This window comes from Microtus pennsylvanicus, chromosome 1 (assembly GCF_037038515.1).
Source record: "Microtus pennsylvanicus isolate mMicPen1 chromosome 1, mMicPen1.hap1, whole genome shotgun sequence".
In the NCBI taxonomy this organism is placed as follows: domain Eukaryota; kingdom Metazoa; phylum Chordata; class Mammalia; order Rodentia; family Cricetidae; genus Microtus; species Microtus pennsylvanicus.
In genome coordinates this window covers 76,093,497-76,105,297 of record NC_134579.1, presented here as the reverse complement: position 1 = coordinate 76,105,297, position 11,801 = coordinate 76,093,497, and the positions used below count along the sequence as shown (strand labels likewise).

The 11,801-nt window shown below is 47.3% G+C and overlaps 1 protein-coding gene across 1 annotated transcript; it reads left to right on the top strand.

Annotated features, from left to right (window-relative positions):
* The first annotated feature begins 244 nt into the window (after nt 1–244).
* Nucleotides 245–600, top strand: LOC142839740 (large ribosomal subunit protein eL37-like). Its single transcript, XM_075956019.1, has one exon. The coding sequence runs from the start codon at nt 264–266 to the stop codon at nt 555–557; it is 294 nt and encodes a 97-aa protein (XP_075812134.1). The 5' UTR covers nt 245–263; the 3' UTR covers nt 558–600.
* Nucleotides 601–11,801: the final 11,201 nt, after the last annotated feature.

The window sequence follows — 11,801 nt, the reverse complement described above, 5'->3', positions numbered from 1 at the left end:
GAAGCATATGGTGGCCTCCCATCTGCTCTCCAGACATCAAGAGACACAAGCCGCACAACTGTGCTCAATGAGGAAACTTAAGACTAACTCTAGCCCACATCTAGCAGCTATCTAGGGGCACCGTTTGACACCGCCTACCTGGCACATGTCCCGGGCCATGTTCCTCTCCCTACAGTAGTTTCCACCGGAACTTGGTTACTATGACATTTTGAAAACCCATGTGGTGCTCTTCCTGTGTCTTTGGCCTCAGCGGCAGAAGCAAGATGACGAAAGGAACGTCATCCTTCAGAAAGCGTCGCAACAAGACGCACACGTTGTGCCGCCGCTGTGGCTCTAAGGCCTACCACCTTCAGAAGTCTACCTGTGGCAAATGCGGCTACCCTGCCAAGCGCAAGAGAAAGTATAACTGGAGTGCCAAGGCTAAGAGACGAAACACTACCGGGACTGGGCGGATGAGGCACCTAAAAATTGTCTACCGAAGATTCAGGCGTGGATTCCGTGAAGGGACAACCCCTAAACCCAAGAGGGCAGCTGTTGCAGCATCCAGTTCATCTTGAGGATTTCAATCTGTCATAAAATAAATGTTCTGGTTTCCAAAAAAAAAAAGAAAAAGAAAAAGAAAACCCATGTGGTTAAATGATCTTCAAACAAAACAAAACAACCTGGAAAGATGACTTGGTGGTTAAGAGCATTGGCTGCTCTTCTAGAGGACCCAGGTTCAATTCCTAGTACCTTCATGGTGGCTTACTACTGTCTGTAACTCCAGTTCCAGGAGATCTGACACCCTCTTCTGCCCTTCTAGGGCTCCAGACATATGTGTAGGCAAAGTACCCATATACAGTTCCTTAACCCATTCCCTTAAGACATTCCCACAAGTGCTTAGCAGCAAAGGAAAGCACCCTTCTGTACATTCCCAGAGGTTTGGAGCAGAGGAGGAGTGCAGGCTGTGTATGAGACACCAGGCCTCCTTAATGACTCCCACCCCAAGCCCTGGTGATAGCCACCAGGTCTGATCACTCCACATGCCAAGGCTCATGTAGGTGTGAGGGAATGTTCCAGGCTTCTTCCATTACATGTCCTGATGTGGCATGAGATGCCAGCTGACCTGGCTCTCTGAAGGCAGTGAGGCGGGAAGGGTGTGCCAGCTAGCCAGTGCATCCTGGTGCCACACAGAGAAAGTGCACTGCCAGCAACAGCCGTCGCTGGGGTTTTAGCTTACTGGTGCTCCGGTTGTCCGTCTGCAGCAAGATGCAGGTCGTTGTTTGTGGGTCTGCCCAGGGCTGTGCTGCAGACTGTGACAGCAGCAGGAGCTGGGAGCACTCTCAGGGGCAGGCCATCTGGTGGCAAATCATTTCAGTGTCATGTATTGGCTTACCATCCGACAGCACTCGGACATCCCGCTTTCTGTGCTCCAGATGCTGGTCTTGTCTGTCCATCTCCCTTGATGGCTGGATGATCCCTGCGAGGACAGTCATCAGGGGCTGTTTAATTTAAAAATGGAGCCTTAAGTCGGGCATGGTCACTTCTGTCTGTGATCCCTGCACCAGGAGACTGAGGTAGGAGGATCGCTGTGAAGCCAGCCAATTACATCCTGTCTCAAAAGCCAAATCCCAGCCCTTGGGAAACAGAGGCAGGCAGACCTCTGTGAGTTCGAGGCTAGCCTGATCTACAAGAGCTAGTTCCAGAACAGTCAAGGCTACATAGTAATACCCTGTCTCAAAAACAAAATACAAAACAACCAAGCAAAAAGAACCTCCCCGTGTGTGAGTGCCCATATCACGAACTATACCCACAATTCTATTTTGATTGTGCATCTGTGAACACACACACACGAACTATACCCACAATTCCATTTTGATTGTGCACCTGTGAACACACACACATGAACTATACACACAATTCCATTTTGATTGTGCATCTGTGAACACACACACATGAACTATATCTACAATTTCATTTTGTTTTAATTTTTGTAGAAGGAACAGATTGAAGCTGAGGTTTTCTTTGCCTATGTGTTAGATGACTAGCTAGGTACTAGTGGGATTAGCGAACATTGGGGCTGACCCTCTTATAATCAACACTTGTGAAGCCAAGACAGCAGGCTCTAATTACTGCCCCGTGGGAAAGGACCTGAGTCATATCTCTGTTTCTGGGAGGAGATAAAACATCCTAGGCTGCTCAGAAGTTCGTTAATGGATGACTACCTACACCTGGTTCCAGGACTCCTGCGCCTCATAAATATGACTGTCTGGAGGAAGCTTTCTGATAAAGAACAAAGGCACATGATTGCTCCCTCCTATATGGTCACATCTGTCAGTGCACAGGCTGTCAGTCACCCCAACAGAAAAAAAAAGCCTTCAGTGAATCTGCTCGTTCCAGGGACATCAGCAAGTTTAAATTCTGCTTAAAATATAGATTAGGTGGCAGGCGGTGACTTTGGCCATTGTCAACCCACACCCCATGGAAGTATGTGCTGGTCTGCTCTGCAGCACGCTCTGCCTCCTTTGCACGGAGCCTTCTGTGTCTCACTGAACTCTTTCAACAGAGATCATGGTATGGATGTCCAGTTGCTTCAGCTGGCAAACTGCTTCCTGGAGTTAACCTGACAAACACCGTTGAGCATGAGCCTACAAATGAGTATCTATTTCGATCCATAGTTCTTCTTCTCCAGCCGAGCCGTCTCAGTGGTATATACTTAACTTTATAAGAAACTGCAAAGTTGCTTCCAAAGTGATTTTACTGTGTGGCATCCACAGCGGCCGTCATGAGAGTCCCACTTGCTGTGTCCTCACCGACACTCAGCGTCGGTCTTTTATTTTAGCTGCTCTAACGGGCACACAGAGGTCACAGTTCTCATTTGTGTTTGCCTGACTGCCAAATCCCTCCTCACTGCTTGGGAAGGACACATTCTCGTTTGTGAATCTTCTTTTGTGAAATCTCTGTTCAAATCTTCTGCCATTCAGGGATGATGAGCTGGCTTGCTGAGTAAAGGGCAACCAGCTGGATGACCTGAGTTTGGTGACCAGGACTCACACAGTGGAAAGAGGAAACCTATTCTTGAAAGCTGTTGATGCCTGCAGGCGCTGTGGCACATGTGTGCATGTGTACACTCACACAATAAAGAAATAAATGGAATTTAACAATCGAAGAGAGCTGGTTCAGTGTTTGAGAGCGCTGGCTACTCTTGCAGAGGACTGGAGGTCCATTTCCAGTACTCACCCTGTGGCTCACAGCCTTTGTAACCCCAGTTCCAGAGGATGCAGCATCCTCTTCTGGCCTCCACAGGCACGGGGTATTGTATGGTATACAGACATACATACAGGCAACACACATAAAATAAAAATAAGTATATTAGAAAAAAGCTAAAGATAAAAGTTCATTGTAAGATGTTTTTAATTGAAAAATGATGTCTTTGAGAAACACATTTATAATTTTGATAAACTCTAATTTTTTTTCAAGACAGGGTTCCTTTGTATATCAGTACTGACTGTCCTGGAACTCATTCTGTAGACCAGGCTGACTTGAACTCACAGAGATCCACCTGCCTCTGTGTCCTGAGTTCTGGGATTAAAGGTAAACACCACCACTGCCTGACTTAGATAATCTCTAATTTTTTAATTTCTAAATTTTATCTTTTATATTTTTTGTGTCCTTTCACTGCTTGCACCAAGTCATGAACATATTCTCTGGGTCTTCCAGAAGCTTTCTCAGCTCCAGGTTCTCCTGACCATGGCTCTCCAGAGCTGGGTTAACATGGGCACCACCAGGCCTTTTTGCGTGTGCTGATGGGAAAGAGCCAGGATCCACTTCCTCCCTCAGTTTATCTAGACTGAAATATTGTAGGCCAGTGGTTCTCAACCTTCCTAATGCTGAGACCCTCATGTTGTGGTGACCACAACCATAAAATCATTTTTGTTGCTACTTCATAACTGTAATTTTGCTACTGTTTTGAATCATAATGTAGATATCTGCTTTCTGATGGTCTTAGGTGACCTCTGTGAAATGGCTGTTCAACAACCCCGAAGGGTTGTGACCCACATGTTGAGAACCACCTTTGTAGCATCTATATGGTCATGCATTCCTGGCTCTGTATTCTGTTATGAAACAGTTACCTATGACTGCATACTAAGTCAACATGCAGTGACTTCAAACATCAATTTGGACATTGTAATCTGGGCATAGAGGTGCATTCCTATGATCCCCATGTAGAAAGATTTCTTGTTGGACTATCTTTGGATTGGAGGCTCCCAAATAACAACATGGAGACTTCTTATTAATTATGAAAGTTTAACCTTTAGTTTAGGATTATCCCCAATGAGCTCTTGTAACTCAAATTAACCTGCTTCTACTAATATACACTCTGCCATGTGACTTTTACCTTTCCTCAGTATGGCATGTCTTGCTCTCAGTCTGCTGGCAAAATCCTACATTCCTCCTCCTCTTTCTCTCTATCCCTGGAAATATTACCTATTCTCTCCTGCCCAGCTACTGGCCATTCACTTTTTACTAAACCAATCACAGTGACATATCTTCACAGTGTACAAAAATATTATCCTACAACATTTCCTCCTTTTTGTCTAAATAGAAAGGAAAAGTTTTAACTCTAACATAGTAAAGCTATATACAATGAGAACAATTATTAGGCAAGAATTACATTCACGATGTATAGTCCATATTTATTTGGCAAATTTGGAGAAAGTACAATATTATATATCCTATCTTAGTGAATCCAAAGGTTTACACCTAAACCATTTTCTATTATAATTTGTATTAGCATCCTAAAAGTATCTCTTTAAACCTTAAAACATCTTCTTAGATAAACAACTTAAGATTTCATGTTTCTTGACTTTATAAATTTTATATCTCTTATTTTTTTAATTTTTTATCTTATCTCTTTAATTTTTTAAAATTTGGTAACAGGGAAACATATTAAAACTATACCTACCTATTCTTCAATGCCATCAGAGACCCAAGAAGGGTATAATATTACTTGAGTAAGCAGGAAGTGCAGAGCAAACTACTTCTAAAACTATAGAAATGACAGAGACAGCTGGCTGCCTGGGCAGTCACCCCCAAATTTCCTCTGCAATGTTGAGGCATGCATTTTCAGCCTATAGGCCTAGAATATCTGACCAATTTTTCTGTGAAGTAGGAATTTTTCCTACCTTGACTTTGCCAAGTTCACCAATCACCTTCTTTTGTGTCCCGTTCATCCAAATTGGGCCGCATACAGTCAGCAGTTGAAGCAAGGGCAGTATCTTGCCCAGGGGCTAGCTTTCCACACTGAAAGAAAACTCATATGGGGGTTCTTCGATGCTCATCATGCTTTTTGTTTTTTTGAAGTGGATTGGTGCCTCCAGGAGTAGATGTGCCTCACTGTCATGAAAAGCCTGATGTTATTCAACCTTTTTAAATGCCATATTCTGTAGGTCTCTGAAGTGTTTGAAGACTATCTGTCTATCCAAAATATATCTCTGCCAGCCTAGAAAACATACCTAACATGGTCATAAATTTTGTTGTTAGATGTTTATTTCTTAACTATCCTAAATAGTTTGTAATAATAACTTTAAAGGACTATAAATTTACATTACATTGTTAAATGAGCTGTATAGGTACTATACCTTAAACAAGAATAGAAAAATATATATAGTATAATAAAAATAACCTTAAATTTAATCCATATACAAAAATCCGTACAAATGTAAAATATTTTAGATTAGCAGTTGCTTTTTTAGTCTAAAAGTAGATTCAATAAACCACCCTTTTTCCCTATCATTTCTATATCCCCTTTTTTTCAGAAAGAGATCCTTGAGTCTAACTGCCTTTGTTTAGTTTTTTTTTCTGGCCGTGACCAATAACAAATTGCAATTAATCTACCCTAAACAACAGCAAACATCCACCAGACGACTCGAAACCACGCACTCTACTTCTTGGGAATGTGGGTGTTGTGTTCTCTAGACTGCTTTTTGTTGTCTGGGGGTGATGGCATCTTTAGGTGACTCTAAGAAAATTGGGATAATGGTCAAGTCCTAGGAGAGTTAGCTGTATTATCATCTATCATCATCATCATTATTATTATTATTATTATTATCGTTATGATGATGATGATGATGTCTCTGAATGTGTGAGGTAAATCTTAAACCCTTAGATGGCAGTTAGATCCTCCCGCTGTATGGCATGACTGCTGGCTCCACCCCTCCTTGGTTCCCTGAGAGCTTAGCTTCATGATGGTGGTTACCAGTGGGAGCCATGTTTACCTCCCCAGCACTAGGCATTTGCTGAATCCACTTTCCAGAGCCCCTGCATGCCCCAGTCAGCTGTTGTGAGTGTTCAAGGAGAGGCCCAGCAAGTGATTATGAAGGCACTGGCTAGCGTGACTTCTCTGTTCATAAGGTCATGCCACATGTTGGACACCAAATGGAGCAGTACTTTCTTGTCAGGACCGCCAGCTCCCAAATAATGACTCAGAGACTTCATATTGATTATGAAAGCTTGGCCTTTAGCTTAGGCTTATCCCCAGCCAGCTCTTATGACTCAAGTTAACCTGCTTCTATTAATCTCTCCAGCTCCCCACATTCTAATATATCATCTTTTGTGTGGGTAAGAACTCCAACAGAGCTTGAATCCAGGGATTCTGAGGAACTCCCACTGCTGGAACAACCAGCTGGACAACTTCCCGAGTCTCAGGGCTTCTTCACCTTCTGTCTGGAGGTGCCCTCGCCTGACCTGAAAGCCTGAGACTTTCTGACTGACTCAGGGCACAAGGTAGCACTGTGCTATCCTCTCTGGTCTGGCTTCAGAAGCTCAGTAGCAGTATTGATTCCCAAGTGTATTGTTTATTAGGGAGTCTGTGACTACCACCCAGCTTCCAGAGGAAGAACCATGTTCCAGAAGAGGAACAAAAACAAACAAACAAACAAAAACAAACGACCTGTAGATTCTCATCCTTGGGGGGGGTGCTGAACTTTGACCTTTCTTCTGCAGCCCAAATGATGATCTTGTTCATTCTCTCTGGATGATAATATGTCATAGACTGGGTGTGGTCCTTTGGACTCACGGGTCCAGGCCAGGGTCAAGACAGTAACCATCCGAGGTGTGTGTGTGTGTGTGTGTGTGTGTGTGTGTGTGTGTGTGTAAGGTGACAGGACACCTGGTGGATGAAGAGGGCAATGGTGTGCCCTTGGCCTGTGGTGTGTGAGCGCATGTGCAGAGGTCTGGGAGATACTGGGTTCAGGGGTCGATAGCATGGTGCCCACAGGAACAGCCTGCCAGTGTGGGTTTGCTGTCAAGGGGCTGCTGAACCCCCTTTGACCTTCTGCAACTCTGCTCTGGCTGAGAAAGGCCCACCCACACAAACAAGGGTGTTTGGGTTGGCTGGGTCCCCAGGACATGACTCCAAGCTGGATGGAGCTGCCTCAGGCTCCAGAAAAAGCACTGAAGAAGAGGGTACCTTCCATGATGTTTTTGAGGCCTGATCCTGTGCCTCTGCCCAGCCAGGAAATGGGACTCCCATGCTGTGTTTGGCCAGTTCTCTCTGAGGCATCAACACCCTGGAGGCCTCCAGACTTCTGGACCACCTCAGCAGCTTTCCTGTGCAGACTGACCCCTCCTCTCCAAAACACAGCAGCTAATGAAATCCCTGAGATATCACTGGGGATAGATAGGTGGAACTGCTGGAGCCCAGCCCTGGTGTTGCTTCGCCTTTGACCAACAACCAATGTCATAGCAGCCTGGGTCCAGCTTTGTGGGGGTGGAGGAGGATAGGGGGAGACAGACTTGTAAGGAATAGCCTGAACTCTCAAGCTTGGGTCTTTCTGAGACCATCTCTTTCCTCTCAGTAACAAGGCTTTGCATAGCTTATCTAGAGGGACCAAGCTCTGTACGCCAGGGGTTTATTTAAGCTTGTCCTTGACTTGCAGAGGCTGGCTCTTCTTGCAGTTGGCTCAGCCTGGCTGGTGCTCTCCCACCCCATGACCGTGGCCCTTCTGCACACCTCACATCCCCATGTCCCAGGCTTGCTCTGCAGTGAATTGCCTCCTGGAGAGCAGGGCTTAGACGGTCTGCTTCACTCTGCTTCCTGTGTGTGTACCAGGCTGGCGGTGCAGTGATGCAGCCTCTCCCACCCAGGAGCAGATGAAAAGCCATCTCCTGATTTTTGTTTTTCATTTGCTTAAGTATAGGGGTGTGTCGAGACCCATCTGTGAAGTGCTATGGACCGAGAACTCTGCAGCTATGGGTTGTGAGCTTGGCTCAGTGGGAGAACGCTTGCTTAGCGGCTACAGGCTCTGGGTTCCACCCCCAGTACCACAGAGTCAAACAAGCACCCACTCTCAGAAAAGCCTACAAAGGAGGCTGCGGGTCCTCAGTGCTGAGTTCTCATCCCCGAGCATCGGCTACCTCTGTAAGCTGCCCATCCGATGGCCTCTTGCTCACCAGGAAAGCCCTCAACCCGCAGGGACAGGCCTGCCTCACCCTCCCTCCGTGTTGACACATCACTGCAGTCTGCTGATATCAGCCTTCAAATACCAAAAGTTTCTCACTTCACTCCTGGGGGTCACTCCAGGCGTCACCATCTGCACTAGTGTCCTGGACCGCCATGACAAAGTGCCGCAGGCAGAGCCCTCTAGGCATTTCCCTGGCTGGGAGGTGGTGTTCTCCTCTGTCTCCACAGGCTCTTCCCTCTGGCTCTGCTCCAGACACCCTCTTCTCACAAGGACCCAGGTCACCTTGGACAGGTGACCTCATTTTCACTTACCTGTTTGATGACCCTACCTAGTTAGTGGCTGAGCTGTCTGACCTGCGGGGCTTTATCATGGCATTAAGTGCAAGGCTCAAGTGAGGAGGTCCCAGTCCATTCTGTCACCTGCCTTGGAATGCTGTCCTTTCCTGTCCCAGCACAGGCTGCTCACCCATAGGGTTTTGTTTCCTTTTGTTTTCATGCTCGGGATGGAGCCCAGAGTCTTTCAAATGCTAGGCAACTACTACACCTGGCCTGGATCCCACCAAACCAGGTTGGCCCCAGGCATGCACCACCAAACCCAGTGTGTGTTTGTGTATAAGTGTGTATTGTTGTTGTTTGAAATAGGATCTCATGTACCCCATCCTGGCCTGGACCTGCCTGTATAGCTGAGGATGACATTAAGGTCCTAATCCTCTTGCCTCCACCTCCCAAGTACTGGGATTGCAGACATGCACCAATATTCCCAACTAGCCTTTTTTTCCTTAGACAGCATTTGTATGGAGAGTATTCATAGATTCAGAAGACTTTAGTACGTTCACAGCATGCATTCTAGAATACTGAAAACCAGAACGTAACTCACGTGCCGTATGTGGCATCTGCAGCAGTGTGCATAGGCCTTGGAAATGCTGCAGTAAATGACATCAGCCAGCCATAGCTGGGTGCGGTGCACCCTGGGAGTGATGTTATTTCAGTTCTCCTGAGGCAGGCAGGAGGATCAAGAGTTTGAGAGCAACCTGAGGTGCCTAGAGAGTTCAAGGCCAGCTTGGGCTACTTGACACACCATCTCAAGAAACTAAAGTGTGAGACTGTAGCTCGGGGGTAGTGTGCTTCCATGGCGGTCACAAGGTTCTGGCTTCAGTCTGAATCGTCATAGGTATCCCACCTCCAGAAGCCACTCTCAAAAAAGACAGCCCCGCAGAACTCTATGCGAGCTGTGGATAATCATCAGACCCTTTGGGACAGAGAGCTGAATCAGAGTGCCAGGGGTTGGGGACAGGAGAAAAGCTGAGTGTTCAGTGGGGCTGAGTTGCTATTTGAGGCTGATCAGGAGCCCTGGAGACGGCTGGTGCCGAGGATGTCTCCACAGCATAAATGCTCCCGGTGCTGTAGACCTGGGTGCTGAGAGGAGGATAAAACTCTAAATATGTGTTTGAATACAGTTTTTAAGATTATCAAAAGCCTCTCAGAAGGTTGCAAGCAGACAAATGCAGCTATATGTATTTAAAAAGTGATGCAAATGTCCTGTGCACGCTCGCAAACGTGCTTATAAAGCCCCCGAGGGCACTTGCAGCAGGGTGATGCTGTGGACAGGGTAGGCCAGAGGGATGGACAGGAGTCTCCATGCACAAACCATGCTTCCGCAATGTTGAAAACAAGGATTCTGTTACAAAGTGGGAAAAGTGGTTCTTTTTTTTTTTTTTTTAATTGCCGCATCAGGCCAAGCCAGGAAAAGGAGCCAAAGCTCTGGGTAAGAGGCCACCTTGCCCTGGGGCAGGGGCTCAGCAGGAGAAGCCAGCCCTGCAACCCAAGCGCTCTTAGGTGCAGGAACCTCGCCCTGGAAACTGGAAGCTCCTGTTCTGTGAGTGTAGACTGACTTACTGCATTGGGTCACCGGGCAGCCATGACTGTCAGCTTCTCTTTGGGCCATCACAGCCTCAGGACCCTACCGCTCTGTGGTGGGCCAGGTGGGCTGGCTCAGGAGCAGTGGGCAACTCTGGTGAACACACTCCACCCAGCCAGAAACCTAAGCACTGCCCTCTGTGGAAAAGGTGAAGGGGAACGAGGAGAGAGAGGTGGGGTCCGTGTCAAGGCAGTTAAAGTCAGCTTCTGCCTGGAATGCTAACCTATGGGAGAACTCCAAAACAACAGGGCCTTTGATTAGCATCCAGGCCCCACGCGCTTCCTCTGCCCTTGTTAAATGCAGCGTGTGTCCCCTCGGAACCTTTCTAAGTCGGACATTTGAGAAGCAGAGGAAAGTTCACCACTGAGAAGAAAAAGCCATTTTACGGTCTGAAGAATAAACAGATTTCTGTCAGCCAAATGGGAGAGACCAATTTTCCTAGATCAAATTGCCAAAGCCATGGAAACTTCCTGTGCTTTCTTGCTAGCTCGCCAGCTACCGCCACGGTTTTACCACCACGTGCCTTCTGGAGTACAGGGCTTCTCTGGGGAGGGAGGTGTGGGCCGTCAACAGGAAGCATAAGGGCCCTGGTAGACACAGGCCTCCATCTACAGGCCTCAAGGGGAGGTAGCCCAAACCCTGGGCCAGGATGATGGAAGACCCAGTCTAGATCCAACAAATGACCTAAGGCTGCTGAGTGCCTGGGAAGTCACTGGCCCGTGTGTATGACACACGCCCAACTTGGCATAAGTGTGCATGCCCTGATTTGCCAGTCATCTGTGTGCACTGACTGTGTGACTGCTATGTTCCTGATGTATTAAGTGTGACAGTGTTTTATCCTTTTCTCCAGTGAGCACTGTGGTTGGGATCTTGAACACCCACAAAGGCCCATTAAAGGCTTGGTCCCTCCCTGTGGCATGCTGTTGAGAGGTAGGGGAGCTTTTAAAATGTGGGCCTAATGGGAGAACCTTAGAACAAGAGGGGGTCCTTCCAAGAGATGGTGGGTCCTGGTCCTTCCTCCTCTCCCCTCCACTCCAAGAACTCACCGTGCAGCTGAGGAGACCCTGAGTTTCCCATCTTCCTGCCTCTGCCTCCTGAGTGTTAGGGACACAGGTATGTGCCAGCATGCCGGGTTGTGGGGTGCTGAGGGTGAACCCGGGCTTCACACATGCTCAGCCAACACTCTATTACCAGCTGAGCCCCACTGCGGCCCCACCCCCTCTCTTTGCTCCGCGGCCGTGAGATGAGCAGTTTAACCTCACCGCGCTTCCTTCCACGTATGGCCTTGCTTCAGGCACGCGTCCGAGGGCCTGTGGAGTCCTTAAAGGTATGAGTCAAAATAATCAGTCTCGACTGTCTGTCTGACTGTCTGTCTGAAACAGATTAATTCAAGGCCAGCCCTGAGGAGATAAGACTTCTCTGTCTGTGACCTCCGTCTTT